The sequence below is a fragment of the Calypte anna genome, chromosome 4B, assembly GCF_003957555.1.
Source record: "Calypte anna isolate BGI_N300 chromosome 4B, bCalAnn1_v1.p, whole genome shotgun sequence".
Taxonomy (NCBI): Eukaryota; Metazoa; Chordata; class Aves; order Apodiformes; family Trochilidae; genus Calypte; species Calypte anna.
Genome location: NC_044249.1, coordinates 5877064 through 5893821, shown reverse-complemented (window position 1 = coordinate 5893821; position 16758 = coordinate 5877064). Strand labels below are relative to the sequence as shown.

The window sequence follows — 16758 nt, the reverse complement described above, 5'->3', positions numbered from 1 at the left end:
AAAATTAGTTCAGGTTAGATAATGGTAAATTTATCATCTTGATAGAGGAAACAGAACACCCAAAAATTAGAATAGAATTTTTTCCTAATGTCTAATCTAAATCTCCCGTCTTCCAGTTTGAAACTATTTCCCCTTGTCCTCTCACCACATACCTGTGTAAAAAGCCCAACCCCAGCTTTTTTGTAGGCTCCCTTCAGATATTGGAAGGTTGCTATAAGGTCACCTCAGGGCTTCCTTTTCTCCAGGCTGAACAAACCAACTTCCCCAACCTGGCTTCATAGGGAGGGTGATCATTTAGTGTCTCACCTCTGGACACGTTCCAGCAGCTCCGTGTCCTCCTTATTCTGGGGACTCCAGAACTGGACACAGTGCTCCAGGTGGGATCTCAGAAGAGCAGAGCAGAGGGGGGAAGAATCATCTTCCTCAACCTGCTGTCAATGCTTCTTTTGATGCAGCCCAGGAGATATGTGAGCTTACATTGATGTCTCATACTGGTTTGACCATTTTTGACCATTTTTTGGACCACTGATGGTCCACCACCACCCCCAAGTCCTTCTCCTCAGGGCTGTCCACAATCCTTCCTCCTCCCAAACATACTTGCCACTGGTCATTTTCACAATTGGTAAGATAAAGAATAATATCTGAGCAAAGTAGCTGTTTGTTACATCACAAATACTGCTGGACTGTGTCTCGAGCTCCCTCAAAGCTAGAAATAAGGGAAAACCCTTTATCTCTTTGATTAAAACCTACAGTTGTAGCTTGGTATTACCTTGTCTATGCATGTGACATCAGGTGACATTCAGTGCATACCATTGCTTTAAGGAAAAATTTAAAATGTAGGACCAGTTTACTTCAACCTATGCAGTAACCACTTCTTTCATTGATGTTTTGCAGTGGTGAATAATTTGTTTCTTTTTTCTGTAATACTTCTGCCAGTGTTTAATCCTGATCTCAGTGTTCTTATGAATTTACCAATCACCCTTTAAGTCACCTAGAAGATGACACCCACTGTGCTCACATTTATGTTCTTTCTCTTGTAATTTACTGGAGATTTAGCTGATCAGAGTGTTGAAGACTGATGGTTTGGAGTAACCCAACAATAAAGGAGTCCCAGGCAGTGTATTTGTTGCCATAATGAGATTGAGACTTCCTTCTTGTCAAGCAGACAGCTGAATGACTTGGCCATTTATCAAATTAAGATGGAGAAATGGAGGTGCCTGGAGGAAAGAATTACTTATTATAGATAGCAGTTGGGATGACATGGTTATGAATCACAAAGAAAGCAGTTTCTTAAAAAAAGAGTTGAAAGAATGCTATGCAAGATTTCAGAACTACCTGGGAGCAGCTGACTGCATTGAGTCTTAGAAATACAGTAACATGATTTCCAATAACTGGTCAGTAATGATTTCTGCCTGCAAAGTTCTTACCCCAAAAGGAGACCAAGGTTTCAAAATCTACTGCATATAAAATATTTCTACCACATAGAATTTTTTTTTTTTTTTTAGGTGTGGAAGAGATTTGGTCACTTGCTTTATGCAGAGAATGAAATAAATGCTACTTTGGTTTGAAATATAGACTGAAATCTTAGGGAACTGCTAGAAGGCCTGTAGTAATTATTGTAATAACTAAGGTAGTGCCTGTGTCAGAGTTAAAAAATTAAGTAACAAGGCTTGATCTGTCATTGGGCAGTGGAATCAAGCACCAGCATTAACTTCCAGTGAGAAGACTAAAGATAATTTTTAATACCCTTATGCTACCATTGAACTAAAGAGAAACAGGAAGGGAAAAAATCTTGAAAAAATAGTCTCATTTTTTACTTTGAATTCTTCGGTTAAAAAGTAATTTTGTTTACCTGAAAACCTTAATAAAAATGAACATTATTTATAGTTTTGACACTTATTGCATTGAAGGAATGTTAACAGGAAAAAAAAATACCAAGAAAACTGTCAAACGTGCCTAACAACAGAAGTAAGAGTTGAGCTGGGATCTTCCAGGAGCACAGATGGTAAAGGGATAGATTTCCAATAACAAATATAGACACAGACAAATGGTTTAACATTAATTATGTTAATAATAACAAAATGGGAGCTTTTCCATGAAACCTGAATCAGTTAATCTGGAATTTCTTAAGGAGGTTCCCTCTTCAAATAACCTTCTGAGGTCTTCTTAGAGAATTCTATGGAAATCTTGGTAAGTTAGTCAGGATTGCTTTTCCAGAGAACTTAGAAAAAAAACCCAGTCACTTTAAGTAAAGAAGAAGCTTTAAACCCTGTCAAATTCCTTTCATTTCTATAAGTATGATGATTTGTATGTGTTCAATTATGAATACATTGTGAATTACAGGGATTTTATTGTTCTTTCTTTGTGTGTTATGCTATATAAGTAGGATTCTAAGTTGTGTTCTTTCCAGTTTATTGTTTTATGTAATATAATTTCTCTGAGGATGTTCATGGAAGAGTCTTGGTTCCCAGGCTGTGTCTTCTGGTCAGTGTTTGCATTCCTTCTGTATAACCTTTTCAAAACTCTGTATAAATTCTGTAAAATTTTTTTCTTCATACTCTTCACATTCTTTGCATTTTGCTGATGTTGTAGAATTCCACTGCAAAACAAAATGAATAGCACAGCAGGATACTGATCTATTTGTTCTGAAAGAAAACTAACTCTTGATTGTCTTTTTTTTTTTTCTTTTTTAATTTTTTTATCTTTATTTTTTTTCTGTGAATAACTGCAATGCAGTCAGTGGCTATTGAAAGCATTATTGGAGGCTTCCACAGTCCTAAGGTCTGAGCAGAGCAGGATCAGCTTTCAGAGATCCTGTGAGGAATGCCAGTGGTAGTCCCTTTGAAAACTGGGATACTATTTTATCTGAGCATATCTGATACTGATACAAAATGTTATTTATATATATATATTCAAGCACCCTTGGGGGTTATTCTCTTTTCCCAGATGACTTTCAACAAGACAAGAGGGCAGGGTCTCAAGTTGTGCCAGGGGAGGTTTAGGTTGGAGATTAGAAAGAATTTCTTTACGGAGAGGGTGATCAAGCATTGGAATGGGCTGCCCAGGGAAGTAGTGGATTCTCCGTGTCTGGAGATATTTCAAAAGAGCCTGGATGTGGCACTCAGTGCCATGGGCTGGGAACTGCAGCAGGAGTGGATCAAGGGTTGGACTTGATGATCTCTGAGGTCCCTTCCAACCCAGCCAATTCTATGATTCTATGATATATGTATTTATCCACAGTCCAAAGTAGTTGCTTTGATGGGAATCCTGAAACTGTTTTTTCTACAGAATTCTGCTTTTTCATTGGTTTATGTGTATCTTTTTTTTTTGTGATCCCATTTTCTGTCACCTGTACCATCCCACCTTTTATATGACAATAGATATTAATGCTACTGAAGAAACACCTTAGGTTTCCCTTTTTTTCTTTTCACAGACCATTGGTGTTACTTACCTTTTTATTTTCTAAGCTTGCATTTCCATTTTTCCACATGTTGAATACATCCTGTGTTTTACTACATTTTTTTATAAGACATTCTTGAAGAATTACTTTCGTCTCTAAGAAAAAGCATCTTATTACAGGTTCTTGGCATTCTTTCTGAAAAGAATGAGTAGTTGCAAGAGTATTAGGATTAAAAAGGAATAAGTGAATGTAAAATATAATTTAGCAAGAGTTGGCTGATTTTTATTCACTGGATATCTCTTCTTACTATCCAAACACTTTAAAATATCTGCAAAGATGAGCTGTGAGACCTAACAACATAAGGGCAGCCAATTTCCTAAGATGGGGTGAAACGTGGTGTCTTGGTGAAGAAAATGGGAAAATAATTAGGATAGGAATTTGGGATTTATAATTAAACATATTGGAATTAAATTAGTATTATTTTCAGTAGTTCTAGCACTTCCATTCAGTGATCTGAATTCAGAATAGGTACATGAAAAGAGAAGGTGGACATTGCCTGTATCTCTCAAATCAAAGAAAAAGAAGCAGAGGTGCAAATTTTTCCATCAAGTCAACAATACAGTGAAGAGTAAGTCCCAGGCTGTCTGACTTTCATATCAGACTGTCCCACTTTAAGAAAATCTTCTGAATTAGCAGGCATTAGATCATCCGTTACAGTGGAATAATCCCTCTGGCTCAGTTCAGAGAATGTGTGTATGAATGTGATTTTGGAACCTTGATTTTGTCATGCACAGGGCTCCTGGTACAAACACCTCAGACTGAGCTTTCTTTGGTTTCCCAACTCCACTGGGCACATCAGCATCCCTGTGTTCTGCAGACTGGGACTGTTCTGTCTCAGACTTAAGTCAGTCCATCCTTTATAGGATTTATGTAGTGTAACAAGGCCTTTTATTGGCCCCCTGGTCCTGCTCATGCGCAGTGGGGGCCCACCCTAATTGGGCACAGGTGGGCTTGACACAAGCTCATGCCCATTACCTGGTAATTAGGGGCACCTGGTTGCCTAGTTACACTACAGATTTATTTCATTACCTCTTTGGCTGTAGGATTCCTGCCTGGTCTGTGTTTGGCAGCCCTGTGGGAACGTTGTCAGGAAAGCAATGTCTCAGAAGCAGGCTACTGCCACAGGAATGAACCTAGACAGTCCCACCAGGGCTATACCAAAGGGGACTGCTGGGAGTGGGATATTATCCAAGGAAATTTGATTCATTTTCTTGGTGGGATGCATCAGTCCCATGGAGTGCAGATGCAGATCCACAGCAACAGATTTTTAAGTCTCTTCAGGAATTAATTTATGCATTTAAGATTATAATATTTTGCATAGGTTTCCACGTTTGTATTTAGAATCATATTAATGAATTAATATAAATCATCCTTTGAAGGATAAATTGCAATCTGCAACTGTTAGAAATATGAATCAGAGAATCATAGAATGGTTTGGGTTGGAAGGGATCTTAAAGATCATCCCATTCCAATGTCCCTGTACAAGCAGGGACACTTCCCACTTGACTAGGTTGCTCAAAGTCCCATCCAACCTGGCCTTCAACAATTCCAGAGGTGAAGCATCCCTGGACACCATGTCCCAGTGTCTCACCACCCTCACACTAAAGAATTTTTCCCAATGTGTAACCTAAATCTACCATCCTCCAGTTGAAAGCCATTAGCTCTTGTCCCATCACTACATACCCTTGAAAAGTGTTTGAGAGTACCTAAGTATTTGCTGCTATTCTAGGGAATGGCAAAAGCAGAGAAATACACAGGCAGGTGCTGACAGTTTCTCTCCATAGTCCACTTCTCTAATGTTTTATGTTATATAGTGCATGGTGTTAAATAGTTGTCTTTGGAAGTATTTTCCTTGTCACTTTTTTCCTCCCTCAACATACAAATGAATACCAACATTATTTTAGCAGTGTTTGCTTTGATAAGATAATTTTGGATCATCCCTTTTAGTTGATTAATTTTAAAATCAGATGCTTCAATTAAAATAATAGCTTCTTATCTAAATTATCATAAGTACTTTAACAGAACTGTTCCTTCCAAGAAAAATTATTTGATTTCTGAAACTTTTCTCAAATGGGACTTAGGCTGCTGCAGAAGACACTTCCTAGTAAAGAAATTTAGCTACCATATTAGACCAGTTGTGGTCAAATTTTAAGTTTACTTACATCCTCATCTGTGTTTGCAGTATATAAACTGACATCAATGTCCTAAAAGAAAAGAAGAGTTAGAAATATGAACATTAAAGAACATATTTAGAGATAATGAAGCTGACTCTGCAAGACATAGATTAGTTCCAAGTTCAAAGGCCAAATCCATTCAGGTCCTGGAAGCCAGCAAGTCAGGGTATCTTAAAGTCACCAAGAAAACTGCAGGATGGACTTCAATGTGAAGAAAATGCATCAGAATTGAGTTCCATGATGTTTTCTCTAAAGGAGGTAACTTTCAAGCCTGTTGCCCTTCTTCTTTGGAAAAGTGAGAAGGATAATATTTAATTCTGGTATCCATAGTGTTTAGTCAAGTCCCATCCCCTTTAACCCTCTATTGCTTTGCTTCTGCCCCTGAATCACCATGATACAACCACCATACCTTTTCCTGCTCCCTGTCACTGACACTATTTAGCTGAGCAGAGTGCTAAATATTTAACTATGTCCATTCCTAGGATTACATGAAAAGCTGAATTTTTAATGAACTTACTTTGGATGCCTTGATCTGCTCCAAATCTTTCAGAACTTCTGCCCACTTGCAATGACCTGCAGCTGTCTTTGGTGCATAAGCACTAAGACAGAAGAAAAGCAGTGACCATTAGTCTAAAAAAGTAGGTGTAGGCAAAGTTTATGCTGCAAAAAGTCAGATTATTAAGATCCTGTAGATTTATTGTTTACATGTATATTTACACACAATCACCCTGCAGGGAAAGTATATTTGACAAATCATAAAACCATATAAATACATAAAAACTGTATCTTGATCACACACTGCATAAACAGGCAATGTGCATTAAAAAAAACCCAACAGAGTAATAGAACATAATGCAAGAGAAAGGTTCAACTACTTGGTATAAAATGCCTACAATTCTGTCAAAGTATTAAAAAAAAAAAAATCACAATTTCAGTCTCTTCTGAATATTTCTCCCTCACTAATATGGGATGTGTATCTTAAGCCCTGTTGAAATATATATGTTGAATATATATATTATCTGTTGAATATATATATTATCTTAGATGTAAATTCTTCTGTACAGGAAAGCTTCCTCCTGCTAGGGATAAGATTTTTCTCACTGTGAACCACTAAAAGATGGAAGGAGGATTTGCTTCTCCTTAGAAAATTTCTGGACTTTAAAGTTCAATTTTAATGTGTCCTGACTTGGATCTTTAATTTGGATGCCTTTCAGCACTGCTGAACTCTAAATAATATATGACAGTGTAGGGAAAGACAGACCAATTTTCTTGGAAAGTTGGTTTAAAACAAGCAGTTGTTAAACATTTAAGCCTTAATGAAAGGCTCAAAATTACAAGTTTTTTGTTGCAAAATAAAAAACCAGGAGTTGTAATAAGAAGCAGAAGAGACTTCCTGTGTTTTTGGCAGGGGGAAAGAGAAAATGTCAGACCTTAACAAAGAAATTTGACTGAAGGAACACAAGGAAAAATAAGTGGGGCACATGAGCCCTAGAAGTAGGAGCAGTTTTCTAGGACTAGAAAATGGGGGTCCTACCTCATACCCATAATTCAGCATTCATATTTTTAAATGCTCAATGTGGTGATTTTTTCATTGCAAAGACACAGCAACTGATGAAGCTCTGCAAATGCAACAACTCCAACAACTTGAGGGTTATCAGAGAGATTAGGGTCAATTTGCATTCTTGACCAGACTGAGTCTACTCTAAGATAGAATCAAGTAAGGGACTGTGGCCTATGAAGCAATGGGGGACTCTCTCAGGGCAGGAGAGTGTCCACTTTCTAAAGAGATTGGAAGAAAATAAGAGCTGTAATAGTGAAAATAAATAAATTGTATTTAATGTCTGATCAACATTGACTTTATAGTTACCATAGGAAGAAGATGACCAGTCTCATCTCATTCTTCAAAAGGCAAAAGAATGGCTCTCCAACAGAAGATACAGCTGATATTGCAGACCAGGATGTTTCTCCTGTGTTTTCTGAAAGACACAAGCAAGGTAATAACTTTGTCATAATCTGTTTTCATGGATTTTTTCTTTAGTACTGACAACCAATTTTGCAGGACATCCAATGAAGACAAGGCTACCTGTTGTGTTTAGATTAAAAGACCAAGTGGCTTGCAACTTGCAGGAATATATAATCTCTTTACAAGAGAAGAAAATCTCTTTTGGAAGAAAATCAAATGCTGAAGTCACAGTACAAAAATCTGAACTCATCCCAAGCTCCCTATTTTAGATTTTAAATATTAAAGAACTTTCATTTTGTTTTCCATCCTAGACATCTTTCCCTTGGCTATCTTTCACCACCCAAATTCTGAGTTACTACAACTATAACCTTACCTACAATATCATGGTTGTATATATAGGAAAAGTTCATCAAATACATCCAAAGCTATACTTCTGTGCATAGGCCTTAAATATCATATTTATATATATTTATACTTCTTTATCTACTGTATGTTCATGAAGTACTGGGAAATGATTTATTTGAGAATCCTACCAGTGGATTCTGGCAACTAGAAACAGGGTGGAGGTGTGAGCTGTGGGTTCACCATTGGCAAACAATTCACTGTGCACAGCCTGGTGAGCTTTGTCCCAAAGTCACAACCCCTCTGATTACAGGAACTGCAGAGATAGGTTAATTATCTGCAACTGTACTTTTGAGCTAAGGTTTCATTTCCTTGTGTATGTGCAGTGCTTTTATATAAAAGGACTGAAATGGTATTTCTCATTTCTCAGCAGTAGTTTATTTACATAACAAAGTTCCTAAGAAAATGATAAAAGAGCTACCACTATGCAGTGGTAAAAAGACTAAAATGGAAGTCAATCCATACATTGTCAACCTTCCAGCTAACTTGCTGAAATCTGTCATCCTAAAGCATCTACTGAAAAAGCTGAGAGAGTGAAACAACTGTCACAGAGGATTTCTGGACAGTATTTGTAACAAAAATTTGGTGTTTCATAAGTAGAAAAATTTTTAAATACATCACAATTATTTTCTTTCCAAAACCCACAGATACAGCTGAAATAGAGTCACCTATTCACTACATAAATTTCCACACTCAATAATGGAAAATGGTGTCAGACCCTTCTATCACCTATATATAATAATCCAAATTACTTTAAGGCCAGAGCCAGTAATCTTACATCCATCTTCTGAACTATTTAATATGGAATATGCTGGGTTATTGTTAGCTAAAGAATGTCTAAAACCACGGCTCAATTTACTACCATTTCCAAAACAAATGGAAATTAAAATCAAAATATTAAGGATATATGAAACGGACAAGAAATAAACTAAAAAGAAATATTGACTGCTTGGGAATGGTCAGAAGATGTAAATCATGTTGTTATAATGTGACAGGCTGTATCATTTCCACAGCTAATATTGTTTGATCTGACGTTTGTCATTATGTGGGGTTTGGAGGGTTTTTTTAGCTCTGGTTACTAACTGTTTTGCTTTTATTTGTCAGTCCTTAAAAAATATCCTATTTTGGGATTTGGCTTGTTTTTAAATCTAATTGAAGTTCAAAAGTAGCCTTATGGGGAATCTTAAACTTATGGGGAATCTTAATCTTAAACTTAAATCTGATTTGTTGGATACAGCTGAAGAAAACGTTTTAATCCAATTTTTAATTTTTTAAAGCATCTTTTAACCACGTTATTGACACTTCATTAGAAAGATTTTGCAACAGGCTAACATTCTGATCATTGTACAGGCCAGTTTTCCTCAAAGATGAGGTGGCTACAATGAAAATACAAAGGAGTTATATTTGGTCCATAAGAACTTATTGCAAATTTTAAATAAAAGCTTAGTTTTTAGAAGTAATAGAAAGCTTGTACTGGTAGTAAAATGCTTGAAGATTATATCACATGCATATTCTAAAGGGTATTCCATTTGTTCATAAAGAAAGAAGTTAACATTCAGTATATATAACTTTATTTCCACAATTCAGGGCCATTTTCCACTTGAATTTCTCAATTATTCATCCAAACCATTATTCAGCAACATAAGGAATGTTTGCTTCCTTACATATTTTGACAAATTATTCTCCTGCCTTGAACACACCTTGTGAACATTTTCTCTGGCTTCTGTCAGTTTTTCAGTCCTTACTCTGTTTAATAATTAAAGAATTCCTTTATGTCTTAATTACATCTCTGATACTCACCTTGTTTTACGGGAGCTTGAACTTTGGACAAGGGAGCAGCTTGTATTTATAAATACATGCATATTTTTATATGTAGTCCTGATAATCCTCTAGGTTAAGGATTAAAGTCTTTGTAAATGAATATAGGTTATTCCAAAATGCAGTTGACTGTTGTGGGATGCAGAATGATCTGTTTGGAAAATGAATACTGTTTTTTTGTAATGAAGTTAAAACTGACCACTTTAAAGAGCAGTTCCCACTGAGCAAGCCACATAGTACTGTTTTCTCTTTAAAGAAGCAAATGTATAAGCAAGTGAGAATGCTTCTTTCTTAGGGCAGGAACTGGGCAGCTGACTTTAGCTGTCACAGAAACTATAAATTAGTCAAAAGAAAATATTCATAGCTCTTTACATTATTTATGTTACATATGAAGGAAAGTACTCAGAGGTAAAATCACATGCCTTTACCTATATGTCATTTAGCTAAATTTCTTGAGATTTGCTTATACATTTCAGTGACTCCTTGACGTGTGATATTCATAACTAAGAAAGTTTATTTCCTATGCAAATTGGTGTTACCTACAAAGTTCCAGTAGTTTTTATTGCTTATTTTGATCTTTTTTATTTTTTTTTAGAGAATCCTCAAGCCCTTGACCACCTCTTGTTTATGTGTGCTTGTGTTTTCTGTGCCGTTCTTCAGCCTGAGAAAAAAAAATGGGATTGCTCTTTCAGAAGTAAGTAGACAGCAGTTTTTTCTCAGCCTCCTTTACACTGGATTATTGTCCTGAGTCTGGTACAAAGAGAGTTAATTTTCTTCATAGCAGCTTGTGTGGTGTAATGTTTTAGATTTGTAACCAAAACAGTGTTGACAACTCACCAGTGTCTTGGGTATTGCTGAACAAGAGACTTCTCCTTTTCTCACTCTGCTTTCTCCAGCCACCCCTAGCAAGTGGGCTGGGTGTGCACAAGATGTTGAGAGTAAGGACAGTTGACCCAAGGTGAGCCAAGACATGCATCCTACTCTGTAACATCATGCTCAGTGTTAAAAGGAGGAGTTTTTCAAAGTCAGCCATCACTCCAAGACTGTCTGGGCATCAGTCTGCTGATGGGATGCAGCAAGGATTGCTTTTGCATCACTTGTATTTTTTTTTTCCCTCTTAAAAAATTCTCTTCACTTATCAAACAGTCTATATTTCAGTCCCTGATTTTTTCTCACTTTTACCCTTCCAGTTCTCTCTCCTGTCTGGCTGGTGCAGGGAGTGAGCAAGTGACTGAGTGACATCTTGGCTGTCAGCCAGTCTTGACCCACTACAGCTGTACAATGCAACCTCTTGAAGGCACTTGCCTCCATTTCTCTGATCTTCTTAATCCTTATATGCTTCATTGTTATTAAAAACAAATGTCCAGAAGCAGACATCATACTGAGATGTCCTAAAGGATTTGGAAACTGGTGCTAATATTTTCCCCTTCCGTGGGAAACAGGGAACTGGCTATTGCCAGTGTTTTCTTATTTCAACAATATGTTTCATATTTCAACAATATGTTCCCCTGCCATATGTTCCATTTGTTGAGAATCCTGGAACATGGGAAGAATCTTTCACTATTTGCAAAAAATCCCTCCTCCCAAAAAGCCTCAACAACAAAAACAAACAAAAAATAACCACCCCAAAGTCTCATCTGTTTAATTTTTGAGAAATCTCACTTTCCCCCCTAACTTCTTGACCTCTAGAACACAGCTTTTCTCTTAATCAATTGTTTTCCCCTTTGCCTCTGGGCTTTCTGCCTGGTCTCCCTGGTGCTGTTAGGCAGCACTGCTCCTTCCATCCCTTACTCCTGTAAGCAAATCTTCCTCCTCAGGCTATTCTCTCTTGTAACAACATGCATTCTGGTTTTCTTCATCCTTAGCTTCATGCTTTTTCCTCTCATTTTCTTGTGTGCATGATGTGTTGCTCTTCTCGCATTACATGCTCTTCTCCCAATAATCAGAGCCTCCTTTAGAGAACTCTTCCTTCTCATTCAACAAAATCTTTTCCTGTTCTGCTGTTCTGTTTTTGTTGGCTCCACAGATCAGTTGCTCTGTCCTCATGTGCCAGGCCAAACCCTTTCACAGGGACAAAGCACCAGGGAGCTGCACAAGGAGGCTGCTGCATCTATTTAAGGTTTTATGTGTAATATTTGACTTCCTTCACTATGCTCATAAGCACAGAGAGCCTTTTGAATGTCAAAATCGATAAGACTGGGAAGGAAAACAGGTGTTTCCCCCATTTGTATCCTGGTCTTGTAAGAAGTTTTTTCTTAAAAAAAAAAAACAAACAACTTTTTTTTGTTTGTTTTCTTCAGGAGAGAAGCCACGGACAATAAAAATTTAATAAACTAGTAGAAGAGACTAAAAAAGGAATGGAACCCCTAAAAAAGCTATACTTCTGAACTAGATGGATGTTTCAGTATTAAGCCCTTAAATAAGTAACTCTGAAATCAAATTTTCATGGATTGTGAATAAGTTTTAGAGGAAAGATGTGTTCCTAGTGCTTTGTTATTGAGTAAATAATTGAGAACAGTGCAAGTCAAAGGAGCTGACTCACCAAAGGACCTCTCTGCTCTCTAATTTCTAAGTTCCTCTAGTCAGTTTAAAAGAAAAAAACAAAGGCAAATTAACAGAAAAAACATGAATATGAATAAGTGTCACAGTGGGACACTGTGGGATGGAATTAATAAGTTAAAACAGAGAACTACATTAATGTATTCTGAGACAATAAGAAACTGTAGCAGATGCTATGTATAGGTGCAGCTCTCTAAACACACCTTGAAAATAATTTCATTTGTGTGCTACCAAACATCCACAGAAAGTAATATTTTCCTATGAAGGAATCCGTTGCCAGGGCCTTAAATCCTTTCCCAGTTTCTCCAGACTAGTCCCATCTATCAAATAAATGTATTTTACAGCTCTGCTAAGCTCTATTCTGAACATCATTTGACACAGCAATCATTAAAAAGTTGCTGCTTTGCTCTGGTGGTGCCTGAATCCCTTACAATTCCACAGATATTTTAGTTCCTCTTCTCCCTCCCTATCTACCTTTGCCCATGAGCCTAGAAAATCAGCCCTCAAGCTCCAGCAGGTGTTTCCAGCAGCTGTCCTCAAGGCTTGAAGGAGCAACTTTCCCACATTTCTATGGAGCTTGTTCTTACTGGTCCAGGAAGGAAGTTGCTGGAATTACTGAGCGTTAAACTGAATCATGTGCTTGAATGCTTGTCTGGGAGAGAGCCAAAACATGCCTCAGATTCTTATATCTTCAAGGTTTTATATATATATTTATTTTAGTTTTCTTTTTCCAGAGAGCTGAAGTGCTTTCTTAGAAGTGCTTAGCAAGCTAGGCAAGCTAAAGCATTTTTTCAGCAGACATTCTTTAAATATTACTCTTATTAGACCAATTGCCTTTCACCTTCCTTCCACTCTTACTTTCCTTTTTTTATTGTATAGATGCAACTCTCCTGTGGAGTGCTATTTTACCTAGCTTATTCTGCTTGTATGTGAGTAGTGTTGACCTTCAAAAGAGTATTCTCAGTAATCAGCATGTCAGGAAATGCTTTCAGTTTAATCAGTTATGTCTTTATGTGTTCTTGGTTTGCTTAAATATTTGTTGATTTGCTCTTGACAGTCATCCAGTAGGACTTCCTTCTCCCACATGCTCTTGCTAACTGGCATTTATGCCACAAAGTAAAGTTTGCAGTGCTTGTTTGAAAATTTTGCCAAAAGGTCACACAGTTGTTGCTATTCCACTCAATACTCTAAACATCAGAATTTGAAATGTAATAAGTTAAATATTTCTTTTGACCTTTTTCTGAAAAGCATGCTCATACTATTGCTTTATGACATGTTTATGTATTTGACTGTAGGCCTGAAAGAAGGTTTGTCCTAGGTGCAAAGAATTATTTTGTATTTTTCCAAAGAATCTTATAGCCACAACAGCAGTGAAACCCAACAGAAGTGCTGCAGTATTTAGGGATAAATATTACTAGTTGAATATCAGTGGGAATATTCTAAATTAAGAGCTTCACTTTTAGAATCAAAGAATCATAGAATCGACTAGATTGGAAGGGACCTCAGAGATCATCAAGTCCAACCCTTGATCCACTCCCGCTGCAGTTCCCAGCCCATGGCACTGAGTGCCACATCCAGGCTCTTTTGAAATATCTCCAGACACGGAGAATCCACTACTTCCCTGGGCAGCCCATTCCAATGTCTGATCACCCTCTCCATAAAGAAATTCTTTCTAATCTCCAACCTAAACCTCCCCTGGCACAACTTGAGACCCTGCCCTCTTGTCTTGCTGAGAGTTGCCTGGGAAAAGAGCCCAACCCCCCCCTGGCTCCAACCTCCTTTCAGGGAGTTGTAGAGAGTGATGAGGTCTCCCCTGAGCCTCCTCTTCTCCAGGCTGAACACCCCCAGCTCCCTCAGCCTCTCTTCATAGGATATTTGCTTAAGTCCCTTCACCAGCTTAGTTGCCTTCAGTTGGACCTGCTCCAGGACCTCGCTATCCTTCCTGAGCTGAGGGCCAGTCTGTCTGCTTTCACTGATTTGTCAGTCAGCCTCAGAACAGTGCATGCTCCCTGACCACAGGCCTCCTCCATTAATAGCTCTGCTTTAAATAGGATTGCCAGGTTCCTATTTACATAACTGAGGGACCAGGACATCAAACATGTTGCTTACTCCATAGGTTAGATTTACCCCTTGCCTGTCAGGAGATCCAATTCAGGATCTCTCATAAGCATTTTTTGCCTGTTGGGAAAACACAGCCAGAAAAGAAAGCTAATATGTGCTTCTTTCTTTTTACATCCTTCCAGGTAATGTCAGTCTTTTCAAGGGATCAATTTCTGAGTGAATGACTAATGGAAGATCAACTTAATCTTGTCCTGATGCAAACATGCATGACATTGCTTTGAGAAACCTGGGATTCTGACTTTGGAGCAACCTAACACCAGATGCTCAGATGAAATGTAAGTGGTATAGAGACTTGGGTGTGCACATGTGATCCTCTAGCTATAAACACACATAATCACATATGATTATTCCATGACATAAACCACTGACCAGCTCTGAGACTAGGAGTTGATCCAGCTGCACCTGGACTCCTCTCTGACAAGGAATTTAGGAAGGAAGGGGCTCAATTGTGAAGCTCATGACTCAACAAAGCAGGGTCTCCCTTACCCTTTTGCATATCCAGTCCCCGTATAAATAATTCCAAGTTGACTCTAAGATGATTTTCCTGTATGTTTCCTCCATGTAGTAATAGAACTTTGTTATCAAACTCTGTTAAATTGCCCTTTTGTCTAAACATTCACCTGCAACAGAATTAATGCTTGTTTTGCTTGACAAACACTGTGCTTGATAAGTAGAGAATCCTCATGTGTTAGTAGTGGCAAAATCAATGAGTTTAAGGCATAGTCAGTAAGGGGAAAGAACACCAAAACAAACCAAGAAAAAAATCATCTGTAGGGCACAGATGTTTAGCTTTGATCATTTATCCCCAAACAACCCCCTTCAGGATGCAAAAGGGTAACCTGAGAGAAGCAGATTTATTGTACAATAGAGAAAAGCAACACACAAACATGAAAGATAAATATTTGTAAGAAATGAATGGGCAGAAAAAAATTAGTATCAGGATTCAAAAAAAAAAAAAAAAAGAAGAAAATAACTCTACTATAGTAGACTTGTTTCATATTTCTGCATAGGAAAGGCAAACAAGTTTGGAAAGGAAATTATTTCTGCCTTATGTTGCCCTAATTCATTTATAAATAACAATGCAGGAAGAATTTCAGAACCTGAACAATCATCCTTAGTTTCTTGCCTTAGGATACAGGAAAATCAATTATTGTAAAAGCTCTAGAGTGTGCTAGGGAAGCCTTCCTGTTTCATGTAAAATCTGAATTATTTTTGTGCACACTGAGGCACTTTTTCTATCTGTATGCAAGTTGTGTGAGTACAATACAGTAGTTGCCATTATTTGAGGTTCCTTCAATTTGTATAGGTGATGCTTTTGCTTCATTTCTTGTCAGCCAAATGCAGAATACCTGGAGAAATGGAAGAGGTTTTATGTCTGCAAACTAATGAGAGGTGAAGCAGTATTAAATTATATTACCCTGGTTACTGCATCATAGCTCTTAAAAAGAATAACTGGTAGCCACAGTTCTTAGCAGTGCAGCACAGCACTCATCCAGAAAAATTCAAAATTTCTTTCAGACAAGGTGAGTCTGCTAGTGAGTACATTCATTTAGAGAAAAGTAGTTTTTTAAAAGACTGAAAGAAATACTTCACAGAGCTGTTAAAAGCAGTTTTACATGGCCTGCCAACCAGAACCATTCTATGATCCTATATAAAATAATGGGCAATACTGCAAAGCACAAATAACATTATAAGTAAATGTTATTAACGTTTATAACTTATTAAGCATAAGTTACTATGTGGAAAAATATTATTGACAATGATTAACTTCTTGGATAAATTTACATGTCTGCCCTCTGGGATTACTTAATTCATTGACTTAACATACAAAATGTTAAGCCCAAAGCAAATGAGATTGTTGATAGTAACTAAGTGATAATAAATGTTACCAATGTGTTCCTACAGGATGCAAAAAAAACTCTAAGAGATGAAATACACATTGTAGGTTTAACCTGTGACCACATTGCATAAATTCAACCAATTATAGAATCATAGAATAAACTGGGTTGGAAGAGATCTCTCTAAAAGTCATCTAGTCCAACCCCCCTGCAGTGAGCAGGGACACCCACAACCAGATCAGAGCCTCATCAAGCCTCACCTTGAATATCTCCAGGGATGAGGCCTCAACCACCTCCCTGGGCAGCCTGTTCCATCATTCCACTACCCTCATGGTAAAGAACTTTTTCCTAACATCCAATCTAAATCTACTGTAATTTAAAGCCATTGCCCCTCGTCCTGTCACTCCAGACCCTTGCACACCC

At 37.5% G+C, this 16758-nt stretch overlaps 1 protein-coding gene across 1 annotated transcript in view; it reads right to left on the bottom strand.

The window, feature by feature from the left end:
- Nucleotides 1-474: 474 nt before the first annotated feature.
- Nucleotides 475-16758, bottom strand: part of IL15 (interleukin 15) — a 33041-nt gene continuing 16757 nt past the window's right edge. Inside the window, exons 2-6 of the mRNA XM_030450648.1 lie at nt 7502-7610; nt 6152-6233; nt 5623-5664; nt 3452-3595; nt 475-2599 (exon numbers count right to left, since the gene is read on the bottom strand). Of these exons, the coding sequence (XP_030306508.1) occupies nt 2486-2599; nt 3452-3595; nt 5623-5664; nt 6152-6233; nt 7502-7527 (408 nt within the window). The 5' untranslated portion in view covers nt 7528-7610 and the 3' untranslated portion in view covers nt 475-2485. The remainder of the gene's footprint in view (nt 2600-3451; nt 3596-5622; nt 5665-6151; nt 6234-7501; nt 7611-16758) is intronic.